Genomic DNA, 25,375 nt, shown 5'->3' with positions numbered 1-25,375 from the left:
GAAGAACGAAGGTAAGGAGAAAGGGCAGGAAGGGAGTGAGGAAAAGAGGTTGGGAGACGCCTGAGAAAGGGCAGGAGAGAGGAACGACAGGAGGGAGATTCCCAGGCTAGGAGCCTAGGGCCGCGCGGGTGGGGGCGAGGGCACCCACCGCAGGAATATAGCCGGCTGGTCTGCTTCCCCGTATGCCTGGGGGTCCAGCAAAGGGGGCAGCCCAGGGCCTAGATAAGGGTACCCGTGGGGGAGAAAATGGAGAAGAGAGTAGAGAGGAGCAGAAAAAACAAGGGAACATGGAAAAAATATTGGAAAAGGAAGAGGAAATGATGTGGTTGTCAGTGCCGACCGCTTGGCAGGCCCTGCTCAGGAGGCTGGAGGGAGAGAGCTCGGAGCGGGAGTTTACAGAGGCAGTCTCAGTGGTGACAGCATGGATAGAGGTGGAACTGGGCTATGTCACCACTGCTAGGCCAGATACTGGAGCGCTTTTACCAGAGCTGGGTTAAAACAGAGGGGGAGGCAGAGCGGGTCATGATCTATGCTCCACTGCTAGGCCAGATACTGGAGCTCTTTTACCAGAGCTGGGTTAAAACAGAGGGGGAGGCAGAGCGGGTCATGATCTATGCTCCACTGCTAGGCCGGATACTGGAGCGCTTTCACCAGAGCTGGGTTAAAACAGAGGAGGAGGCAGAGCGGGTCATGATCTATGCTCCACTGCTAGGCCGGATACTGGAGCACTTTTACCAGAGCTGGGTTAAAACAGAGGGGGAGGCAGAGCGGGTCATGAGCTATGCTCCACTGCTAGGCCAGATACTGGAGCACTTTTACCAAAGCTGGGTTAAAACAGAGGGGGAGGCAGAGCGGGTCATGATCTATGCTCCACTGCTAGGCCCAGATACTGGAGCACTTTCACCAGAGCTGGGTTAAAACAGAGAGGGAGGCAGAGCGGGTCATGATCTATGCTCCACTGCTAGGCCAGATACTGGAGCACTTTTACCAGAGCTGGGTTAAAACAGAGGGGGAGGCAGAGCGGGTCATGAGCTATGCTCCACTGCTAGGCCAGATACTGGAGCACTTTCACCAGCGCTGGGTTAAAACGGAGGGGGAGGCAGAGCGGGTCATGATCTATGCTCCACTGCTAGGCCAGATACTGGAGCACTTTTACCAGAGCTGGGTTAAAACAGAGGGGGAGGCAGAGCGGGTCATGATCTATGCTCCAGAGAGAGCAGAGGGAAAGGGTGTAATTAGATAGCCTCTTTCTCCTCATGAGCTCCTGTGGCCAAGGACCATGACCCGTGCATCTCCGGGGTTCCAGTGCTACGCACAGAGCTGGGCACACAGTTGGTACTCACTGAGTGACTGAATACAGGAATGAGGTTCTCCTGGGGAGCAGTCAAAGCCAGACCCCCGCAGAAGGTCTCTGCACTGGTGGCCCGACTGGCATGGCACCCTAGGATACGTAGTCACTTGTCAGGCAAGTCCCCTGTATCCCTAGCTATCAGAGGCCCCTGTGTAAATCTGTGCCCCTCTTCACTCACCCCTATTGCTGATCAGCTTTTGGTAGCACTGATTCTGGTCCACACCATCCTTGCCACCTACAGTGCTTCTACCCAAGGGACAGAAAACACCGCGTTCCCAGTTAAGAACAGAACTTAACCTCGGAACTGCACAACTGCCATCCAAAGCAGGGAAGAGGTTGCTTGAGAATGGGGCCCAGAAAGCCTCTGCTTTGAACTCCCCACACCAAGGTCCCAGCCACAGAGAGCAGGGTCTATCTGTCTGTGGCGGGAGCCGGTTCCAGGGAAAGCCTTCTCTAAATGATGGGAGGAGGCCCTCAGCCTTCGCCTTGATGAGATAAGCGCATCTCTTGTCGGGACTCCAAGAGGAGGGCTAGAGTATGGTGGCCATATGTCCTGAGTTTTCTGGTACAGTTCTGATTTCCAATATCCTTTCCCACTCTCAGGCCACATTTTTAGACTTCCGTGAAAAATGTGGTTGCTTTATGCTTCCTAAGACCCTACAGAGCAAGGAAGGAACCGTGTGCTAGTTGGTCTCCATATGTGGAAGATTCAACCCAGTTCTCCTGCTGTCCCCTGCCCGGTCACCATCCATTAGCAGCTCACAGTACATGTTTATTACATGTCATTGCTGAATTTTACACGGCTCATTTAATCCCTCCGACAACCCGGGCAGGTAAATACCTGGGGAGTTCAAATACCGCGACACCTATTTTGAAGATAAGGAAACTGAGGCAGAGAGAGAGATTAAGTGGCTTATCCAAGTCCATGCAGCTGGTAAATGAAAGTGAGGATTTGGATTCAGATCTGTCTGATTCCAGAGCCTGCCCTCTGCATCGTGATTAGGGGACACCTGGTCTGAAGTCCTCTTTTAACAGTAATGAAAACCAGTGGGGTGGGCGGTGAGGTGGGGAGGGGAGATGACAAGTCTGAGGTCACACACCAGGCAGTAGTCTCCTGGGATGGGAGCCCATTCCAGGGCCTTTGTCCACCACAGTGTGAGCACTTTCAAGGGGAGGGAGCCACCACAAGTCCTTTTTGGAACAAGGCAGATATAAATGAATTAATCAAATTAAACAAACTGCTGAGTTAAAACTTTGACGTATATTATTCTTTCAAGGCGAACAAAGGCTCATATTGTCCTCTCCTCTAACCATTTCCGATTTGCTTAGCAGTTAACAGAAAGGTTTCAAAGACTTCAGGTTATCTGGGTTTCCCAACCACTAGCCAAGGTAAGTGAGGATTATAATCCCCTTTCTCCTGGTGCGGAAGCTGCGGCGCAAAGGAAATGGGGGTAAGCGCCTCGCTTCAGGGCCTCGCTCCCTGGGAGCCTGTGCAGAAAGGTGCTCTGTGACCAGCTGGGGACCGAACCAGGAGCACCATCGCTCCCAATCTCCGTGCGGACAAAGCGAACTGCAAAACCAGAGATCAGCCTGACCGAAAGGAGAGCCACTCACCCAGCTCTTTCACCTAAGTTTTTCTATCACTCAAACTTTGTACAATGAACACGCACCACTTCTAGAATCACTAATGATCTTTTACTCCTCAGTAAAAAGACCCGATCTCCTCACTCCCTTAACCTGTGACGTCCCTTATATGTCTAGGCTTCCCTCGAGCTAAGCTCTCTTCTTCCCACCTCTCTGACCCCAGACCTGAACCCTCTCTCTGACCAATCATAAGTGAGGCTGTCCGGGGAGGTCTCAGCAGCTTGGTGCGCAGGGTAGTCACTGCCAGGGACAGGAGAAATTCTTGTGTACTGACTAAAGGGCAGGTTGGGGTGATGGCAATAGAATGAAAGAGTGCCATTTCCTGGGTTAGAAAGTGCCAAAGTTGGCCCTGGCCAGTTGGCTCAGTGGATATAGCATCAGCCTGGTGTACAGACGTCCTGGGTTCGATCTCTGGTCAAGGCACGCATGAGAAGCAACCATGTGCTTCTTTTCCCCTCCCTCTCCTCCTCCTCCTCTCTCTCTTCCCTTCTCACAGCCAGTGGTTTGACTGGTTCCAGCATAGTCCTGGGCACCGAGGATAGCTCGGTTAATTAAACCATCAGCCTCAAACCAGGATTGCCAGGAGACCCCAGTCGGAGTACATGCGAGAGTCTATCTCCCCTCCTCTCACTTAAAAAAAAAAAGTCCCAAGGTTATCAAAGTCTACAAAATTAAGATGGGATGAACTGGGACTGCCCACCAAATCCTGGGAAGTAGGAATTAGGCATTTGAAGGGACTGTTTTAAAGTACAATAAAGAACTAATTTCAGTTTTCTAAGACCAAACACAAATATCTACCTGTCAATGGGGAAACTGACAATATTAGGTTTTCACATATGCTCATTTAACTTTACAAAGTAATTATTATTCTCATTTTCAGATGAGGTAAAATTATTTGTTCAGCATTCCATCAAATTTGCCTTCTTTGTCCAAGATTGTCATTATCATCATTTATTGAGCACTAACTATGTATTAGGCAGGCTTGAGGTGTTTTACACACATTCTCTCTAATTCTCACAGAACACTTGCAAAAGAGATACTATTAGTTCAATCTTACAAAAGAGGAAACAAGTTCAGGACAAGTTCAGAGCATGTGCGAGAGCACACCACTGGCAGGAAGCAACCTTGGGAAAGTCTTACTTCATCTGCAGACAGAAAATGACCCGAAAAAGTAATACAGGAAGGAAAGAGAAAAGCATGGAGGAAGTAGGAACAGTGGGTGATGGGATTCAGGCCCCAGGGGACTGGAGGGAAGTAGGAGAGGTCAAGGCCAGCAGTTGGGGGTGGGGCTCTGGGCAGACATTTGCTCCATATCATTCTGACCTGTGGCCTCTGCTCCCCCCTCTACACCCTACCTCCTGTAACACTCCTTCGCCTCTGAGGGGTTCACCCCAGGCTGTCCCCCAGTCTCCCCAGCTGCCAGTTGTTGCAGTTTCAAACTCAATTGTTCTCCTCGGTACTGAGGCAAATGGAGTCATTAATTACCTTCTATCGGCTGGGCTGAGTTCAGAATGCGATCAATATCCCGCTTGTCATTCAGGGCAGCCCGCCTGTGCAGCCCCAGCCCTACCCCCACAGCGGCAGGACCGAGAAGCCCTGGGCTGCCACCCTGGCCCTCCCATCTGGTTGAGAACAGGGAGTGTGGGCTCTGGGACCAGGAATGGGCTGCTTGTCCAGACTGGGCGAAGAGCGAGGATTAATGGGATGGGAAGGGGAGGGGACTCGGGGGGAGAGAAAAAGAGAAAAAAGGCATAGAGTGTGAGAGAATCAGGGAAGAAGGGCAGAATGAGGGTAAGGGTGGGGGGAGAGGATGAGGGAAGCATGGTGGAAAGGATGAACAGATCAGAAATGGAGGAGAGAGGAGGAAGGCAGTGCTGCAATGTGCTGGCAGGGGGCTGGGCTGGAGGGCGAACTGGTGCAGGCACTGTCCGTCCAAGGAGCTGGGATGCCGTACCCCTTTGCCTCCATCCTTAAACTGGATAATCTGTGAGGCTGCCCTGGCCAGGAACCCCAAGCCCAGTTGAAGAGGAGAGCACAAAGAAGCCCTTGGAAATCTGGCCCAAAGACAAGGTTCTGGCCAGCCTTCCAGCCCTGGCAACCTTTGATCAAGGGGTTGTACTTGATCAAGCCCAGCTTCCAAGCACTCTATGAGTTCACGGCTGGGGAAAAGTATGTGTGTGTGTGTGTGGGGGGGTGCTGCCTGGCCTGCCTGCAGTGTCTTCCTGTGCCTCCAGGGACACTAACTGTTTTAGTGACCTTAACACTGGACTGGTAGTAACATCTCTGGGGTTGAACTCCTAGTTTTGTCGCTCATGTGTTGTATGACCTTGGCCTAGTCCCTTGAGTTTCCTCGGATGTATACCAGAAGTTGCTAATTCCCCCTCCGCAGTATGAATTTCTCCTTTCTCTGTGTTCCAATAGCCATCTACCCAAACCTCTATTGTAGAAATAATAATAACAACTAAAATCGATCCAGTTCCCATTATGGTGCCAGACACTCAGCTTAACATACATGCACTGATTTAATCCTTACAATAACAGCAGCTAATGTTAAGTGCTTACTGTATATCAGGCACCCATCTCAGAATTTTATATATATTAACTTATTTACTTTTCACCAGGACTTAAGCAGGGAGCTTCTATTATTATTCCCACTTTGAAGGCAGGGACAAGTCTTTTTCATCTTTATAAACCTAGCATTGGGCCTGACACAGAGTAGGTGATAAAGAAATGTTGACTGATTTGTCAAATAGAATTCCAAAAGCAACGGTTGATAGATTCTTAATTTGCCTTATTCAACATTTTACCTGTTAGAAAGAAAAAAAAAAGGAACAAAGGAAATCACTACTCTGGATTTAGTATCATCATATTTTAAAGCTGGAAAATATCAAAATCATTTATTCCATTCGCTCTTAGAGGCTAAAATAAAGAGGCTCAGAAAGGTTAAGTAATCTTCCCATGTCACACAGCTAGTCATCGTTAGGCTGGGAACTGAAGTTCTCAGCCCAGAGCCCTTCCCATTATTCCAGGCTGTTTAATTTTGATCAAGAAAGAAAAACTGATAAAAAGGGAAGTGATAGGAATCTGGGGAGAAATCAACCACTTCTAGAGTTGACAGCAGCAAAGAATGGAGGTATTGGACAAAATTCGACTTGAGGAAAGCAAACTGCTGTATGTAAAGAGAAAGAATGGCTGTGTGATCCCATGGCAAGAGATTCTAGAAGGGAACATAATTCCATAAGGACTGGATGCTCTAAAAATGAAATTCTGCCTCTGCAAGCTCAAAGAATCAACCTGACAAAGTAGAGGGACGGAGGGTGGGGGAGGGGTAGAAACAGGAAGACATTTAAGGAAAATTATTGCTGTTGCACACGAATAAGCTTAAAAATATGATGAGCCCAGATTTTAAAAGGACATGTACACTGAATAGCGGAAGATTATGCGGCCATTAAAAAATCATGTTTTCAAAGAATATTTAATGATATGTGAAAATGGTTCTATATAATGTTAAGTGAAAATAGCAAGACAAGCTGTATATACAGTATCATTCCAATTTTGATAAAAAAATTATATATATAAAATTATACATGTGCAGAAAAAAAAGACTGTAAAGGAATATACCAAATTCCAACAGTGGTTACCTCTCAATAATGAGGTTATATGTAATTAAAAAAAAATGTACTGTATCTTCCCAATATTTCACAAAGAGTGTGTATTGCACTTAACTGACAAAAGTTATTTATTTCCTCTTGTTAAGGGCAGACAGCAGATGGAAGGAGGGGAGCATAACCAAGGATGGATATGAGGAGCATGAACCTGTCAGGGAGACAAAAGCTCAGAACAGGCTGAGACAACAGAAAGGGCCTCGGTAGCTCTGTTTGCAGAAAGAACAAAAAGAAAGGCAGTGCTGGGGAAGAGGAGGTAATACTGAGAGAAAAGAGAGAGAAGGCAGAACTTCTCTAGGAAAGAAAAGAATCTTCCAAATGGGGCCAGCAGGAGCTGCCCGAGTCTGGAGGGGGCCAGGCAGGTACTGTTAACCGTTTCCACTGAGGTAACGCTCTCAGGCCCAGATGATAGCAGGACCCTGGGGTGGGGAAGTAGACAGGATTCTAAAATTTTTGTTGATAATCCTCGAGAAGTCACAATGAAAAAGTAAGGCAGTGACAAAGCCTAATACCAAAGGGGGGGGGGTAAGCTTACAGAATAACATTCCAATAAGTTTAATATTGGTGTCTATAAATCCTTTAGAACAGTGGTCCCCAACCTTTTTTGGGCCATGGTCTGGTTTAATGTCAGAAAATATTTTCACAGACCGGCCTTTAGGGTGGGACGGATAAATGTATCACGTGACCGAGACAAGTGTCAAGAGTGAGTCTTAGACGGATGTAACAGAGGGAATCTGGTCATTTTTTAAAAATAAAACAGCGTTCAGACTTAAATATAAATAAACTGGAAATAACATAAGTTATTTATTCTTTCTTTGCGGACCGGTACCAAATGGCCCACGGACCAGTACTGGTCTGCGGCCCGGGGTTGGGGACCACTGCTTTAGAAGAAATGATCATAGAGTGAATTTGTGGGCACTAGAAGAGAAACGAGTGATACCCTGGAGCTTGCATACACTCACCAAGAAGAAGTTGTGGCACATGAACTAGATATCATGCTGAGATCAAAGCCATACTCACTGAGACTTCCTACCCCTGTTGGAAGCAGCTGCCCCCTTTTTAAAAGCATTCATCATAGTACCTCATACCTGGATTATAGCGCCCATCACATTCTACTCTTACGATCATGTGCACATCACTCTCCCTACTAGATCAGAAGCTTCTTGAGGTCAGGACTGTGTCCTATTTACCTCTCTAAATCAGTCCTGCCATACTTCATACATAGCAGGCACCATCTTAAATTGGATTTTTTATTGATTGATTAAAGAAATGCTCTGAATATCTTAATGTTAACATCTCACAAAGCATTTCCTTCCTAATTTAGGAACAAGATGACGAAATGCAAAAATGGTGATGGCTGCTGGACTCAATAGTACCTAAAACATTCATTTGTCACAACAGGAGGGAGGTCTCCACTGGTGGGCCATGTGGTGCTCCTTCATTTTAAAGGAAAAGAACTCTTTAAAAAAAAACAAACTACTAAGGTGATAATATGGAAAACTTCTTTGTGATCTTAATCAGGTGGAATTAAGAGTCCAAACCAACAAGATGAAATTCAACAGGGATAAATAGAATGCCCTATGTTTAGGTTAAAAAAATCAATTACACAAGTGCAGAATGGGGTAGACCTGGCTTGATAGCAATTGATGTGGAAAAGATCTCGAGGTTTTAGTTGACCACGAACTCAATATGAGCTTGAGTCTGACACGGCTGCTAAAAAAAAATCGAATGTAATCTGAGGCCACTTTATGGACGTAGAATCTCCAGATGGAGAGTGGCAATGGTTCTACTGTATGTACCTGGCATTGGCCAGACTGTCTCCAGAGTTCAGTGTTGGTTTAAGAGGGACTTGAACTGTCAAGAATAAATTCAGAGATGGGTAACCAGGATGGTTGAGGACCTCCCGCAAATGCAGGGACCACATCATGTAAGAAATTGAAGGCTTAGCTCATTGTTTTTCCAGACATTCCATTAATCACATGGAAGAAAGGAAAGGAAGGGAAGGAACAGATGGAGGGAGGGAGGGAGGGAAGAAGAGAGGGTGTCCACTGAAGAGCTTTATACTACCTTATGTGGTTCATGTCATTATCTCTATTTTAAAGATGAGGAAACTGAGGTTCAGAGAGATTATATAGTTAGCCAAAGGTCCCAGAACAAGCAAGGAATGAAAATGGATCTCACATCCAGAAATTTGGATTCTAACAGTGACAACTGTCTACCTATGTCCTATGTCCAGGCAGGGGATGGGGCTGGTCAGGCAGAACTACTGAAGAGGAGAGTTCTATGTGAGTGGCAGATAAAAAACGATGACCTTTAAGAATCTGAAACTCTGCCTTGACGCCACTCAACCCAGCCACTGGCCTCTCTCCACACGGAAGCTGTTCCTTGGAGCCAGTCTCCCTGAATCTTAATCACTCCCAGGCTCAAGTCCCATTTCCTTCTTGCTCTTCTAGCTACTTCCCCGGATTCCTAGTGAATGCTGAGCCACACGGTTCAGCTTATTGTCTAACGTGTGACAGCTCTGCCTCCCCCAATAGACTGGAATTTTCTTGAGCTCCCTGTTCTTTGCTTGCTCATGCCTCCCAACACTGGGGTCCATGTTAACACAAGATCCCTGGAGAGGTAAGTATAAATCTCCACCTATTTACATGCCATAGCAAAATCCCAAATTTTCAGCAATCTGAAATGGTTTATAGAAAATTCATTCAGCCCAGGACAGAGACATGGCCCGAGTGATCATTTAGGGCTCTCGTGTTTTCTAACCAACCAGTAAAGAAGAGGGAGATATGAGGGAGCCCCAGAACCCCAGATAACTGTGTAGAGTACAGTTAATTTCCCTGTTTTGAATGTTAGCCCCCTACTTCCATCCAAAACCCCTAGTTTACCTGTAGGAAAGAAGGGCATGGGCCAACATGGCCAGCCTGAGTGTGTGGACCCAGATGGGAGGGTGAGCAACTATAAATGGGGGAGGGGAGGTCAAAGGCAACACAGTGAGAGGGGAGCCAAACAGGTCGTGGGGAGCTGGCAGATACACACAAGGTGTGTGAGCGTTGGGTCGGTTTGGGTGAATTCCCCAGGGTGATCAACTTTCCTGCCTGAGAGCATGCGCTGTGCCTTCCTGCTGGCAGAGACTGGGGTTCAGGCTCACTGGCCGCTGGTGGGGAAGGAGGGCTGGTTTGGGTGAATTCCCCAGAGTGATCAACTCTCCTGCCTGAGAGCATGCGCTGTGCCTTCCTGCTGGCAGAGACTGGGGTCCAGGCTCAAGGCCGCTGGTGGGGAAGGAGGGCTGGCTGAGGGTCTGTCTGTCTGGGACCTGAGTCCGCCTTCAGCCCTTTCGGGGTTTGGGGGGAGGGGCTGGGGCCTTCTGCTAGTGTTGGACTCCAGCTGGGGCCAGAACCAGTTAGAAGCCTCTCTGGAGGCAGAAGGGAAGGGGCTTTGTTAGCTCAGAGGACACAAGCAAGGCAAAAAATTACATACCAGGCCGCTCTAAGTATGCTTGTTTAGAGAAACTGCTTGCATTTATGAAGTCTTTGGTGCGGAAAGCAGGGTTGCAAATGACTGCATCAGAGCGACAGTAAAGGCCATTAATTTCCTGTTATGTTTTCCTGCGTTGGGGGCTTTATTAATTTAATTTTACACTGTCGAACAACAGCGAGAGCTGACACTGCCACACCGCCAAGGCTGGGGTTTTCTTTCTGTGTGTGTAGCAAGGCTTTGCCTGACATGCAAATCAACGCTATTACCGGAACCAATAAAGATGTGTGGAGGGAAGAGGGGAGAGATAAGGAGGGGGAGAAGGGAGGGGAAAGGAGAGAGGGGGGAAAAGGGAAAAAGCCATCCTTGGCTAATTTTTGCCACCCTCCATGTCTAGCATCTCCTGGCTTCCCAGAGCAGCCTCCCCAGTCGGTGACTTCGGCCCATCCTTCACATTCCCTCCTACTCTCTCTTCTTCCCTCAGCTCTGTGACTTCCCGTGACTCCACCTCTGTTGCTGTCCTCTGTCCCAGATCCTGGCAGAACTTCAGTAAGGACAAGAAGTTCCCAGGGAGAGGTGGGAGATAGAGTCCTCTCACTGCATTTCCCAGCAGAGGGAAATCTTGGAAACACCGGAGCAAGAGACCAGATGTTGCGAACCCAGCAGGCTGGATGGAGTGAAGGCCTTTGTTACATACGACTGCCCTTCTGACCCACTTACACACTGTTAGTACACTCATACACTTGAACCCATGTGCTTCTGCACATGAAGAACAGTCTAGGAAGCAGATATCCCAGCTTGCTTATAAGTGCCTCTAACCGTTCCCATATCCCAACCTCATCAATCACTTATTTCCTTTGAATTTCCAGAAAAAAAAATATTGTCTCCCATATTTTGACCCCCACAGCTATCTTCAGTAGCTTGCATATCTACTTGGTCTAGAGACCAAACGGCTAGAGAAAACGGCCAGAGAAAAATGGATCCCAGCGTGAGTAAAAAGGCAGGTTCTTGGCACACCACATTCCAATTTCCTTTGACCACACTGACCTCCTGCCGACCGCCCCGAGATCACCCGCACTGCCCCTACTCAGAGCACTTCCACAAGCTGGCTGCCTCAGTGGTCCACACTGCCCTTGGCCCAGCTGACCACCCAACAGTCCACCCAAGTATCCACACTGTCCACGTGCCCGGGTTGGCCACACCGCCAGAGGAGATGGAGGTGGGGGTGGGGAGGGAAGAGGGGAGGGGCGGGGAGCTCCTGAAGTCACTGTGCCCCCCTCCATCCATTCTTTGCAATCTGCTGGGATCTAGGGAGAGCTGTGTGAACCAGGGAGAGAGGGAGGGTGTGTGTGCACGTGCGTGTGCGTCTCTCCATCACCAGCCTGCCCGTGCGCCCGCCTGCGTCTTCTGCTTCAGGAGCTGCCTGGCAAGGCTCTGGGAGGCTGTTGGATGGAAGCCAGCTCTCCCTGGGAGAAAAACATAAACTTCATAAACTACATTTACTTTCATGCAGGTTCCCGGGGCAGCTTTCCGCAGGCTTTTCTTCCCTCCTCTTGTCTGCTCTGTCTCGGTCGCATTTTATCCCAGTCCCTGTGTGCACCCAGACCACACACCAGCTCGCACTCGCACACATGCACGCACATACACTTTACAGCTACTACTTCTGAAAAAGGTGAAGCCTGGGGCAGGAGGAGAACGGACACGGAGCAGGAGCAGTGTTTAAAGGGGAAAGCCGCGGCCCCTGGGAGAAGCCCACGCGTTTGCGGTGGGGATGAGCACAAAGGGTGCTTTGAGGCAGGCGGGCAGGCGCCTCAGGGAGGGAGGGATGCTGACATTTTGTGGGGATGACCAAATTAGGAGCCACCTGGAAGCCGGGCCATGGGGCTCCAAGGAAGGGAGAAAGAGAAAGTGAGGCCTCCACGCAGGTTGAGGTTTGTGAGGCCTCCCTTGTCTGGTGCTGTCAAGGTCAGCAGGTCCAGGTTCACCGGAGGGTCAGGATGGTTTGAATTACTGGCTCTGCTGCAACTCGGCTCTGAGGCTCGTGATCATCTCCCAGCCCTCCCCCAACCCTCCTTGCTTTCCCAACCCCATGGGCAAAATGGGGAAGGTCCTGGAGAGCCTTCCAGCCACCAGGGCCCTGAAGCAGGCCCGCAGGGGCAGACGGAGTTCTTCCCGGCCCGGGCTCCGGTCTCCTTGTGCAGCCCCAGTGGTCGGGAAGGCCGCTAGGACCCACTTCTCCATCTGGCAGCAATCCTGGCTCCCCTCAGCCTATCTTCTCTCCAAACCCTCTTTCCGAGGGGTTCCCATGCCCCTGCCCTTCTCAGCTGGCCAGCAGAGGAGGAGGTGGCCTTGGAGGCCAGCCCACTTTCAGCAGTCAGGGCGGGGGCAGCCTCAGGGCCTGGCCCCGCCCCCCTGACCACCGGCAGCGCCTGGGGGAGAAGGGCACTGCTGAGGCAGCGATTCTACTCCGTTCTCGCTTGGTGCCCTTGCCAGTGGGAGAAGTGCCCTTCCACTGCCAAGTGGAAGACTAGATGTAAAGATGGTCAGAAAAGATGGGTGTGCATACACGTGCCCGGGAACGCACAGATGCCTTTGCTGGGGAAGCTGAACTACTGTGCTACACCCACCCCAACTTCCAGTGGAGGAAGGGCACACAACAACCCCCCCCCCCCCCGCTAATCTGCATAGTCTCTCCTGGGGGGGAGGGTCGACCTATTTTGACGTTTTGGCACTTTATGAAAAAAAATACTTTTGTGCTAAATTGCAACATACCTCCTTAAACTCTTTATCCACAATGGCACAAACAGGGTAGGAACCTGTGGTGGTTAATGATTTGACTGAAGTCTCCAGTATAAACTCAGGGATTTATGCACGAATTTATGCACCCCTGTCAGCCCCACCCAGCCATGGCTAAACCCTAGTCCTTCTACACATAAAAAAGCAAGGCCATGTGTGCCCAGAACCCAGGCAAAGGTCTTACTAAAACAATGCCATGACCTGTACCTACCCCTGTATAATGACATGGTCAGTGTTCAACAGGCTCATGGCCAACATTGTCCAGAGTTTGCCTAAAATATGCGATCCAACTAAGATAGAAAAATTCCCCCCTTAATGGTCCCCCTGGTCTGATTTCCCAGGTTACTAGAAAGATATAATCATAGCAACAAATATATGTTCATAAGTGGATTTTTTTTTTTGGTGTCTGAGCAAATTCTGACCTTTGAACCTTAGCTCTTTCTTAGACTAGAGTGGACATTAGTTTGAATAGTTTTTAGAAAATGAAAGTAAGCTGAGCTTTGTTAATGCAGTTAAACTCAGGCCCTTGTCTAGATGTTTGGTTACCTTCCTGTAGATTTAGTTTCTGGACTTTCATAGGACTTGCCTCATGAGGTGCAGTGTGTGACCTGTGCTAGGTAGTATAGTGTGTGTGTGGAATCATGTAACTCCAGCGATAATCCACAGAGCACCTGTCCTTAGAGGAACTCAAACTCTGCTCGGCTTCCCTCTGCCAATACAATGTCTTCTCATAGGGCCGGCCCAGAGGACAGTGGGCGCAGAGAGAGTCTCTGTGGTTCCTTGCCCACATTGTAAGCTCACTGCAGAGCTCTGAGGGCACGCAGAGTCCACGTCCACATTCCTGGGTGGGGATTCTTTAAAAGGGAATCAGTAACTCTGTGTGTGTGTGTGTGTGTGTGTATGTGTGTGTGTGTAAGGATTAGGTGGTGAACAGACACAAGTGCTCAAGTGCTGGGTTTAGGTTAAGGAATCAGTGCAACCTTGTTTCATTTACCCAACCTAGTGTAACCTCCCTGTATCTTCCAGGCCCTCCTCGGCACCCCTCCCGGTTCCTTTAGGCTGAACCCTGAACTGCTAAAATGATATGTGCTCAGGGAAACTTCCCTAAGCTCTTCCCAGGCAGGGAATGCGCAGACCCTTCTCTGCTTCTGCCAGCCCCCTGCCTCTGGAACACAAGGCCACAGGGGATGGACACTGCGGGCCTGAGAGAGTCGAGCTCTGGCTCCTGCTTCTGCCTCTAACCGCACACCCCTGCGAGCCTACCAGGAAGCACCCACCTGCAGACTTCCCCCATCTGCCTCCTCCTGGACTGGAGGCTGCACCCCAAGTCCCAGGCCCTGGCAGCGAGCAGTGGCGGCCTCTATACTTCCCGGGGGTCCTCCTTGCCTGCCTTTCCTGACACCAGCACTCTTCCTGCTGCCCCTCCAGCTAGAGAGCCGGGAAGAGAGACTGGTGACCAGGGCATGGCTGGTTTACATTAATGAGATACTCTGAGTGTAATCCAGCCATGGAGGCCGCCTACAAAAGGAGGCGATCGCGGGCGGCCAGGAGCAGAGCTGCTCAGGTAATTGGTTTATCTATCTGGAAGCAGGGGGAGCAATCTCAGCACAGACAGACTAGCAGTAAAGTCTCTTCCTTAAGGCTATTTCCTTTGTCTTTTCAATTGCTTGCACATCCATGTGAGAGAGGGAGAGAGTGTTAAAGAGAGAGGGAGAGGGAGAAATGTTAATTTGTGAATTAATGGCTTTTCTCAGCGGAATTGTAAATTCAAATGTCACCTCACACGGTGACACCACGGCTGGTCTGCTGAAGAAGCAATGATAAGATCCCCCACCTCCCTTGGTGCCCCTCCCTCTCCAAAGATAGCTGTGGAGTGGAACATGCTACTTTTAATTTGCAATAACAACACAACAGAGGTATGCAGTAATGACTGCCTTTTCCCCCTCGTCCTAGCTTCCTTCCCCCCAGTCCAGTTGGTTCCCCACTTCCGCCCTCCCTACCCCTTTGCTCTTCTGAAACATCGCCTCACCCCACCCTGGCGGCCCCCCACTACACCCCAGCCAGGGCCTGATCACATGGTGGGGGTGCCTTTGGAAATGACGATGCCGCAACCCTCTCTTCTCCTTCAATAATCAGGGAATTAATGACCCTGAAGTTAAAGTGAGGCTGATACCGAGGCCCTGCCCAGCGTTGGGAAAAAGCCTTCATTGTTTTCAAGCAGGAGGCGGGCAGCAGTGAGGGAGATTCATGGATGGAGATTGAATATGCAATTTTCTTTCACCTTGCCAAGAGCTGCCCCTGGGCTGTGCCTGGCCTAAATTTTTCCTTTTACCATCTCTGCCTTATCCGGCCCTCCCACCTCCCTTCCATTCTTTCCAGAAAATTACCTTCAAAATTGATTTCCACTTTTACAAACAAATATAATGGGAACACAGGAAAAAACTTGGGCCGTGATGAATTAGGGCTGTCAGGTGCTTCCAGGTCTCCTTTGCTTTTGTTTTACTACCCGATCGGCTCTTTGTTTTTCCAAGGACTGGAAAAAAGTGTCTCCCATCCACTGAGTGCTTGACCCTCCAGGCCACTGGGGTCTCAGCCCCCAAACCCAGCAGTGGCCCACGGAGAAAGTGATCGGGCCCTGAGACACGGTTAGCCTCTTGGTTTCCCAGCAGTAGCTTGAGCCACTTCCTCCTTTTCTGCTCACTGGCCATTAGGAACCCACTCTCTTAATAGTCTCTAACCACCCCCCCCAGCTATTTCCCCTGACCCCCAAACCATGTTCCCTCTGGCCCCCATACCTCTTAAAGTCCAGACCAGATGCAAACCTCCACCTCCTCTAATGTGGGCAGGATCAGTGTATACCTCGACTAGAGCAAATGAGAGACAGACAGATACTGAGAGATCCCGAAAGCCAGGCAGGTAGAAGATGGGGGCAAGACCCCGAGATTGGGAGACCAGGCTCCTTTTCAAAGGGTACGAGGGTGCTGAGTGGCAGCTCCCACATAAGCCTGAGGGTGTGAGGGTTCCCAGGAGGGTGCTGAGTGGCAGCCCCACATAGCCTGAGGGTGTGAGGGTTCCCAGGCTCAGCCTCCCGTGCCATGAGCCCTAGGCCACCCCTGGAGGCAGCTTCAGTATATATAGCCCATCCATTTGCCAACGGAATGCAGGGTGATGCTTTTGGGGTACTTTGGGGAAAAGTCTATATGCACACCTGTGCATCAAGACCACAGACCCTAGCACACTCTGGCCTGGCTTCAGCTCCCCTTGCTCACTGGCTCTGGTGGACATGCACTTGCTCCTTCTGTCCAGAGACTGCATGACTATCCAATGCGTGGCGTTCCACGTCCCCTTTCACCCCAAAAATCTCAGAATGCTGAAACACACACACATACTCACATTTTCATAAACTATGTAAAAAGTTACATATGTGTCTATAAACAAACATACATTTCCCAAGGTAAATAAATAAACTTACACATGGGCGGTGGAAACGTACAGCAGGGAATAGAGGGAGGGATGTCTCTATGTTAGAAAAGAAGGGAGTCCTGCCCTGGCCAGATAGCTCGGTTAGCTAGAGCATCGTCCCACTGGGCAAAGGTGGTCGGTTCGATCCCCAGTCAGGGCACGTACAAAACAGATCAATATTTCTGTCTGTCTCTCTTTCTCTCCCTTCCCTTCTCTCTAAAATCAACAAATAAAATTTTTTAAAAAAAGGAAAGAAAAGAAGGAGGTCCTATATTTATTTACACACAACTGAAATGCCTGTGATGCTAAGAGAGGCCATGTGGTCCAGCTGGATCACCGCAGAGCCAATGAGTAAGCAGAGATGGACAAAGGTCCCCCGATCACACAGGGGGGCTGAGATCTTTCCCCTACTGCCCTAGCTGCCTACTTAAAAGAGATCGCACCGAGATTAGGGAAGTTCTGCCCAAAGAGGTATATTTCTGACATAATTTTATTTCCTCTCAAAACAAGCCTGTCCAGTTAGGCCTTCTTCTTCAGGTACATAGTGACCCGTCTTCTGAAATGGATAAGCTCAATACTCTGTGTGCTCTCGTGTGGTCCTCTCCACAGTCCTCGTGAAGTGAGTGCTGTTACCATCTCCACTTTACAGAGGAGAAGACTGAGCTGATGGAGATGATGTGACTTACAAGGCACTCGGGTTCAAAGCCAGCTATGCCTGACTCCAGAGCTCACACCATTCCCACTGGGCCACACTGCCCCTTCATGCAGTACTTCAGGGACTGCCTGCCGGCCCCCACCCCAAATCCTCCTTCCTGATGGGGACCTGCAGCCATCTCCTGCCTTAAACCAGGGTGCTTTTTCCACGACTTCATCCTCTCATTTGCTCCAAGGCTAACCTGAGCAACACTCTTGGGGACCTCTAGGAGGGAAACTAACTAAGGAAATAAACTGCTTCTTCCAGTTGTGGTTCCATCCAAAGCAGAAGGGAGCTATTAAAGGCAGCGACAGGACTCAGCCGTTTGCAGCCGTGCAAGCTGCCCTGCCTGCAAACGCACAACTGCACCAGGTTGGCACCGCTCAGCTCACAACTCATTGTGCACTTAATTAATGGAATGCAAAATCACAGCCCCCTGTAATCCCACACATCAGAGGGTGAGACCAACACACCTCCTGCCCCGCACATTAACACTCAGACCATATGACTTCGTTTGGATTTTTGGACAAGTTATGGAATTGCTCTGTGTTTCAACAGCACTGATGGAAAGTAACACTTTGGGCCATGGCTTAAGGCAACAGGGTGAAGACAAAAGACTGGTTTTTTTTTTTTTAGCCTGAAATAATACAAGAGTCTCTATTCTCCAGCCACATAAGCCAGGGCAAGCAACATTCAAGGAAGCAGTGTCCTTCAAAGGACCCTAATATACCCACCCATAATTGTAGACAAAAAGAGGTAAAGCTCTTAGCGGCGTACTGAATGGGGTTTACCTTCTCAGACTGTCTTCTGGGCGCTTCGTGACATAACTTCCTCATCTATCACTGGCCTGTCTACCTGTCTCATTCTGGGAGCTCCTAGACTTTCGGGGGTTGAGGGTCAAAGCTTCTTGACTAGCACATTTCTCAAAGGAAAGTCTGGAGATTCTTCCACACTTCCAAAGGCCAAGGCCTGAGAAGGCGTCTCAAGCAGACTCACAGTCACTGTCAGTTTCTTTTTCCCCAGAGTCACAGCTGATCGGCCCTTTACTAATATCCCCACAGATATGATTGCTGCAGATACTAATAACGCTGTCCATATTCCAAGTGCCAGTGCCAATAATGCTCTGGGTATTATCACTGAGAACACCAATAACTACTGCTGAGATTGTCTCCAATAACGCCAGCGCACGCTGCAGTGATTGTCCTCGCTAATGCCCACCGCCATGACATTGTTAGAGCTGAAGAATAGGCTGAACTGTACCAGAGGCAGGAGGAGGAGTGGCTTCTCTGAGGACAGAGAGGCTCACAGCTTGCTCTCAGGGTATGACACTTACAGGGAGGTGTTACAGTCAGAGGAGCCAGAGGAGAGCCAGCCTGGCAGGGCATCAGGGTTCTGGTGGCTCCCTCAGTCCCTGGACACCTATTCCTGTTCCTATCCCAACACTGCTCAGTGCCTCAAGTCAGTTTTCTCTTCTACCTGCAGTGCTGGCCCAGCAGCTAAAGGACACACCTGGGTGTCTGTGCAGCCCACGCCCGAGGCCGCCTCCTGCTGCCGGCCTGCCAGCTGCTGTGCTACCTTGGCCTGACTGCAGAGTTGGGCTACATCATCTTGACACATAATTATCTCCCCTGTTCTTAATCATCTGAGCTGCTCCCGAATGCAAACTGGGCCTGGCTGCTTGGAGGCACCCAGGGTGGGGGTGGGGGAGGGGGAGGATGAGTTGTGAAAGGTCTGCCTTTGCTCTCGCCTTTCTTTTCCTCTTTCTTCCCACCTGGATCTGATGGGTCAAGCGCATTTGGTGTGGGGATGAGGGGTCAGGTAGAACTGGCTTCACTCACAGGCTCTGGCCTCCAGCAGGGAGAGGATAGCTCCATCTAGTCTGCGGGGGTCAGTAGGAGGGAGAGTCCAGGCAAGAGAACCCTCCCACCCCCCCAAAAGAAATAAGGTCTCTAGTCCTTCCTGCCTCCTAGTTAGGCCCAGGAAGTAAGTGTCTGAGCAGGAAGAGGACAGTTGGAGGCCCCATTGTCCCTCACCTAGAGGACCTCAACTACTTCCTGTGATGTCTTCCTGCTGCCATCCCCCTACTGCCATCCCCCTGCTGCCATCCCCCTACTGCCATCCCCCTGCTGCCATCCCCCTGCTGCCACCCCCCTGCTGCCATCCCCCTGCTGCCATCCCCCTGCTGCCATCCCCCTGCTGGAGGATAACTTCCCACACTCAGCCCTGCCCTTCTCCCATCCTGCTCAGACGCTTTCTGCGGCTACTCACGCCTGCAGAGAAGTCCAGACTCCTTATATCAGGGGTCCCCAAACTTTTTACACAGGGGGCCAGTTCACTGTCCCTCAGACCATTGAAGGGCTGGACTATAAAAAGAAAAACTATGAACAAATTCCTATGCACACTGCACATACCTTATTTTAAAGTAAAAAAACAAAACAGGAACAAATACAATATTTAAAATAAAGAACAAGTAAATTTAAATCAACAAACTGACCAGTATTTCAATGGGAACTATGCTCCTCTCACTGACCACCAATGAAAGAGGTGCCCCTTCAAGAAGTGCGGCGGGGGCCGGATAAATGGCCTCAGGGAGCCGCATGCGGCCCGCGGGCCGTAGTTTGGGGACCCCTGCCTTATATGGTCTGATCTTGACCTGATCTGTGACACTAACCCATCTACTTAGCTTGACTTCCCAGGACTCCCCTTCCTGCCCTTCATCCCAGTCAAAGCACCCCTAAACCTTTCTCAACCACAGAGCTTTCTGGCCACAAGGCTGAGTCTGTCAGATAGAATTTCACACTACCATTGTCTTTGAACATGCCCCTCATCCATCTCCGAGGCCCCTCCTCACAGAGCAGCCCTTCCTGGGGTTTGCTCTCTCCCCTCTCTGAGCTCCCGAGGCCCGCAGCCCAGACCTCCACCACAACACAGATAGCTGACAGGCCTTTCTGCTCTCTGAGCTCCTGTGTTTTATACACCCCACTAGACTGTAAGCTCCTTAAGGCCAAGAACCATATCTTGTTCTGCTTTGGAATCTTGTAGCACCAAGACTTTCTTGCGACTGACATACAGGAAGGGTTCATTGAATTGAACTGACTTGAAACAATGAAAATGATCAATTGTTCAGAGAGGAGAGCACTTTACTTTGTTCTGGGCCAACCAGGTCACAGTCTTGTGCCAGTGCCTCCTTGCCCCTGGCCTCCCTTCATGGCCCATAGGAGCCCAGGAAGCAAAATGCAAGCTTGTGTCCAACTGCAGAACAACAAGAGAGAAAGGTGGGAGGTCCTGGGGCCTAGCCTGGCTCCCTGGACATACCTCACTCTACGAACTTCAGGGACAGTGGTTAAAGGAGAAACTCCCTTGGGTTTGGGGCAGAATCTTCCAAACCACTCGGGAGGCCAGGAGGCTTGGCTAAGGCCTGAGTGTGGGAAACCCCCAGGGAGAATTGGGACTGAGGGCTTTTCACACAGCCTACCCCTGCCCATCAGGGGCTGTGGCCAAAACAACCACAATGAAATTTAGTGAGTGGCAAAGGCCGTGGCAGCCAAATGGGTTTGGATATTTGGGAAGAAGGAGAAATAGAGCCAGACAAGCTGTTTCCCTGTGAAACGAGGCCATTAGGGCTTCTGGAAGGAGGCCAGCGCCAGGTCATCACTGTCTTGCCAGACCCAGGCCTCTCCTACACTCTGTCCCTTCTGCTGGAGACCAGGGCTCCCTCACTCTCTTTTCCCTGGGCCCCAGGGAATCTCAGCTTTGCCCCTTTTCTCTGTTCCTTCCCCTCTAAAGCTGCCCCAATCAAGGGCTTATCTAGACTTGGGATGACCATGTGATTTATTGTCTAAGCAGGACATTTCTGAAAGAAAAAGGAGATGCTGACTGGCCAAGATGCAGAGACAGAAGGGATGAATTGGAACCATCTGGGCTAATGGGCTATGTGGTCACACCCTTTATGCTCATCTTTAGAGGATCTGGCCTATTCCATAGTACGTACCCTTAAAACCATATGCCCCCCTAAGCCAGGAGGTCACTGCCTCCACAGCAGGGACCATGGGATTGGGGCTACAAGCAGGTTCTAGGCACTGCTTATCTCCATTTTCCTGGGCCTGTGAGCCCTGTGCCCTGGCCTCATGCATCAGAAGAGAACTAGATGGTCACCAAGGAACCTCTAATGTCACATTTATGAAAAAACACCTTCTCCCAGGCGCATCGCCACCACTGTCCCCTCTCACTTCCTGTCCCCTGTCCTCCTCCTCTGTGTTCCCCTCCCTACCGCCCTGCTGGCAGCTGGCTGCGCCAGGAGGTATTTCAGGGAATGAGGGAGGCCAGAGAGGAGCCTGAGGGCTGTTCCTCCCATGGGGGAACACAGAGAGGGACCCATGTTCGGCTCCCCGAGTGGCTTTAATGGGGCCAGTGTCCATGGTTACAGAGAAAGGACACCGCGGTCAGCTGCGTGTGACATCATTCCCCTATCTCCTGATGGGTTGGGATCAGGCATGGACAAGGCAGGTTGGCCTTTTATCCTCAGGTCAAGACCAGATGTCCCTCAACCTTCAAAACCTTCCCCAGGTACATGGTTCATGCTTCTCCTCCTGGCATCCCACAGGGCTACTGGGGGTGAGTCCCAGAGGAAGGTGAGGCGGGCGAGGCGGCCGAGGCTGCCGAGCAGATGGTGAGGCTGATGGCCCCACCAGCAGCCTGCCTCCCTCTCTCCAGGAGCCAGCAGGGCAGTGGGGGGACCTGGGCTTTGCGGCTAAAACTGATCTCATAGCAGAGCAGCTGCGAGGCCGGGCCGAAACCGGAGCTCTGAGTCCAAGGACAAAGCATGCACAGGGAAGCCAAGCCTCTTCCCTCCTCCCTACCTTCATCACGTTTCCTCTTCTCGCCATTGGAGCGAGGGATCCCCAGGATCCCGTTGATGGAGTAGGATCCCACTGGATCATTGGAGGCGCTGGAAACAGGAGGGGAGGCCGTACTGGGAACTGGACGAGAGTAAGGAGGAAATGCCATCAGGATAGCAGTTGTGATCACAGGCCAAAGCCCCAAGGCTGGGGGCAGAGAAAAGCAGAGGAAATAAGGAGGGATGGGGAGCCCAGATTCCCCTTCCTCTTCTGAGGTTGAAGGGGGAAGGCATTGCTACACATAGAGCAGGCTATTCACTCTGTCCAGCCCTGGGCCCTGGGCTGAGTGCTGACCAGCCATCCTCAAGCCTTCTCTGCAGACCTGGAGATTTCACTGGGGCCCTTGAACTCGCTCCCTTAAAGATGAATGGACACACTAAAGCTGACTCAATCTAGAAAGTGACTCGGCAATCGTGTAGTGAGCACTGCTCCTAGGAGGCCTCACCGCACAGCTCATCCTATCCCTGGAGCCAGAAAAATCCCTCTCAACAAACCCCAGCTCACTGTCTCTTAGTGTCCTGGGCTGAGTCTTGACCAATCCTGATTTAGAGTGTGTGGCTCTCTAAGATCGGTCTCCGAATCTCTAGGAGACACAAGAACGGTCCTGATATTTACCAGGAGTGCGTAGCTCCTCTCTCACAGTTGCTTCTGATCTTGAAATCACTAAAGAAGTTCCTTCCAGGCTTTTTTAAAAAATTTATTCATTTTAGAGAGGAGAGGGAAAGACAGAGAGAGAGAGAGAGAGAGAGAGAGAGGAGAGAGAGGAGAGACAGAGAAAGAGAAGGGGGGGAGGAGGAGCTGGAAGCATCAACTCCCATATGTGCCTTGACCAGGCAAGCCCAGGGTTTCGAACCGGTGACCTCAGCATTTCCAGGTCGACGCTTTATCCACTGCGCCACCACAGGTCAGGCTTTTTTTAAAAAAATTTATTCATTTTAGAGAGGAGAGGGAAAGACAGAGAGAGAGAGAGAGAGAGAGAGAGGAGAGACAGAGAGAGAGAGAAGGGGGTAAAGAAGTTCCTAATTTCCCACTCAGGGCACAGACTAGTGAATGCATTCACTCTGTAATGATCTACTCAGGTACAGCCTGGCCAAACTTTTCTTCCCAGCACATGCCGTAATACAGGTCTAGTAAACAATAGGTCCTACCAATGCAAGAGGGCTGGGACCGGGCATTCTACTTCTCGCTGTTCAAGAGCGAAGGTGACAGCTACTAAGTGGGGCAGCAGGAAAAATTTGATCACATCCCAGCACCTTAAGCCCTGGTACAAAGCACCCTTGGGCCAAAGGGAAGACTGTATGTTTGAGGGGTGCTAGGAATGTTAGCAGGTGGTCTGGTAGGACCTCGATCATGTCTCTGGAAGGCCATGAGCAGGGATCAGTAAATGAGGTTGGAGAGAGGCAGACAGTTACCGAGTTGGATGGCAGAGAGACAAAGAGATCAAGAGAGACAGGCCATGAAAAGGGAGAGAGAAAGAGGGGAACAAACCCAGAGTCACACATATAAAAAAAAAAAAAGAGAAAAGAGAAAGGGAAAGGGAAAGACAGAGATGGGGGGAAGAGAGAAGAAGGGAAAGGAAGGGCGAAGAGAGAATAATTTTAGAAATAAAAAAAATAGAGTAAGAAAGTAGATATGAATGAAAGACGGGCAAGTAGGGAGACAGACTCAGATAAAAACAAAAGATGGAGAAGGAGGAGAATGAGAAGTAGAAGATAAGCCAAATGGGAAATACAGATGGGGAGGAAGAGAGAGAGAGAGAGCAGAAGGGGGAAGAGAGGAAAAGAGAAAGAGGGATGCTAGTGAGCTCATCTCTCTCTAGGAGACCCGTGAGTCCTAGGGGTCAGACAGAGCTCAGAGAGAGGACAAGTTGGAAAGAATTGTTTTGGGGTGGAGCTAGGCACCCAGTGCTCCTAGTGGGGCTCTGCTTCCCCACCACCCTGAGCCCTCTTACCAATGGTGTGGCCAGGTGCGGTCACTCCGGTGCCAGCCCCATCCGGTGTTGGGTGGAAAGGCTGCTGAACTTTGGTCCGGATGATCCTGCAACAGCATCACAACAGCGTCACACATCACACACACCCCGCTTCCCCACTGATCCAGGCCTCGCTCAGACTCCCAGAGGGGCTCACTATCAGCTCCCTCCTCACCCTCCCGCTCCGCACACGTGCCCACGGTGACTGCTGCAAGGCCGAGCTCTCCCTCCTGTTTGCCCTGCAGATCCAGCCTAGTGCAGCTCTGGGTGGAGGCCGTCTGCATGCTGTCCTGCCATGTGTGCAGCATCAGAACTGCAGCTTGAGTTTTGGTAGCAGGGATTAGGCAGCAGAGTGAGTAAAGCACAGCATCCTTCCCCTTTCTGAGGGTGGGGACTGCACCAGGTGGCTTGTTGTCCACCCTCCCCTCCTTTTTATCCCCCCTTCTTTTCCAAGTGAGAGGAGGGGAGATAGACAGACTCCCGCATGTGCACCAACTGGGATCTGCCTAGTGACTCCCATCTGGGGCCAGTGCTCTGCCTATCTGGGGCCATGCTCACAACAAAGCTATTTTTAGCACCTGAGGCAGAGGCTCCATGGAGCCATCCTCAGTGCCCAGGCGATGCGCTCGAACCAACTGAACCATGGCTGCAGGGGGAGAGGGGTGGGGGAGAAAGAAGGGGATAGAAGAAGGGTGGAGATGGTCCCATCTCCCGTGTCTTGGGAATCAAACCTGGGACATATACACACTGGACCAACACTCCACCACTGAGCCACCAGCCAAGAACATCACCCTCCCCTCCTTAATCACTCGCAAATCTCTTCCTAGGGACAGGACTACGTGAGTCTGGAGGTCATTTTGGAGCTGGCTTTCCTATTGGGACTGTACCACACACCTCCAGAGTTGAGGGAGGAGAAGAGATTTCCTCATTCACTGAGCCAAGGAGAAGCAGCCAGGGAAGGGCTGGGTCAATAGGTGACCCTTTTGTCCCCAATATTCCAATAAGCACATGGTCCCTTTGTCAGATGTCAGGTCCTGAATAACTTTTTGAGCCTATTTACTGCTCTGAAACAAGTCAAAGCTCTGTCCCTACCCAGTTCACTGGCCTAATGGCCTTCTTTTCTGAGGTCCTACTTAGATGACAGCTTCTTTACCAGCTAGTTGAAAAGCCTGGTGTCCCCCCTGCCTACTGCACACTCTGGGGTGAGTCAAACATCCCAGGACTGGGGGGTAAGCTGCCTCTCAGTGACCCTAAGGACCCAGGGCTATATGATACAAAAGGCCAACCCTGGGGCCAGCAATAAAGAATGCTCCCTTCCACTCACTGGTCATATTAGTAACTTCTCCAACACTGTAGTTCCTCTCCGCGGAGACGTGTGTGTGTGATTCAAGTTCACCTTAACCACAAGTAAGTCATAAGCCA

At 50.4% G+C, this 25,375-nt stretch overlaps 1 protein-coding gene across 12 annotated transcripts in view; it reads right to left on the bottom strand.

Annotated features, from left to right (window-relative positions):
- Positions 1 to 25,375, bottom strand: part of PAX2 (paired box 2) — a 96,596-nt gene that overhangs the window by 26,708 nt on the left and 44,513 nt on the right. For 9 of the 12 annotated variants that reach the window (XM_066239610.1, XM_066239607.1, XM_066239612.1 and 6 more), the window contains 3 exons: positions 23,936 to 24,021; positions 21,946 to 22,065; positions 15,726 to 15,794 (listed from right to left, as the gene is read on the bottom strand). In XM_066239610.1, the coding sequence (XP_066095707.1) occupies positions 15,726 to 15,794; positions 21,946 to 22,065; positions 23,936 to 24,021 (275 nt within the window). The remainder of the gene's footprint in view (positions 1 to 15,725; positions 15,795 to 21,945; positions 22,066 to 23,935; positions 24,022 to 25,375) is intronic. The other 3 variants (XM_066239617.1, XM_066239613.1, XM_066239618.1) reach the window with 1 other exon arrangement.

The sequence above is a fragment of the Saccopteryx bilineata genome, chromosome 7, assembly GCF_036850765.1.
Source record: "Saccopteryx bilineata isolate mSacBil1 chromosome 7, mSacBil1_pri_phased_curated, whole genome shotgun sequence".
NCBI lineage: Eukaryota > Metazoa > Chordata > Mammalia > Chiroptera > Emballonuridae > Saccopteryx > Saccopteryx bilineata.
Note: the sequence above shows the minus strand (reverse complement) of the source record. Positions and strands in the feature narration are given on the sequence as shown.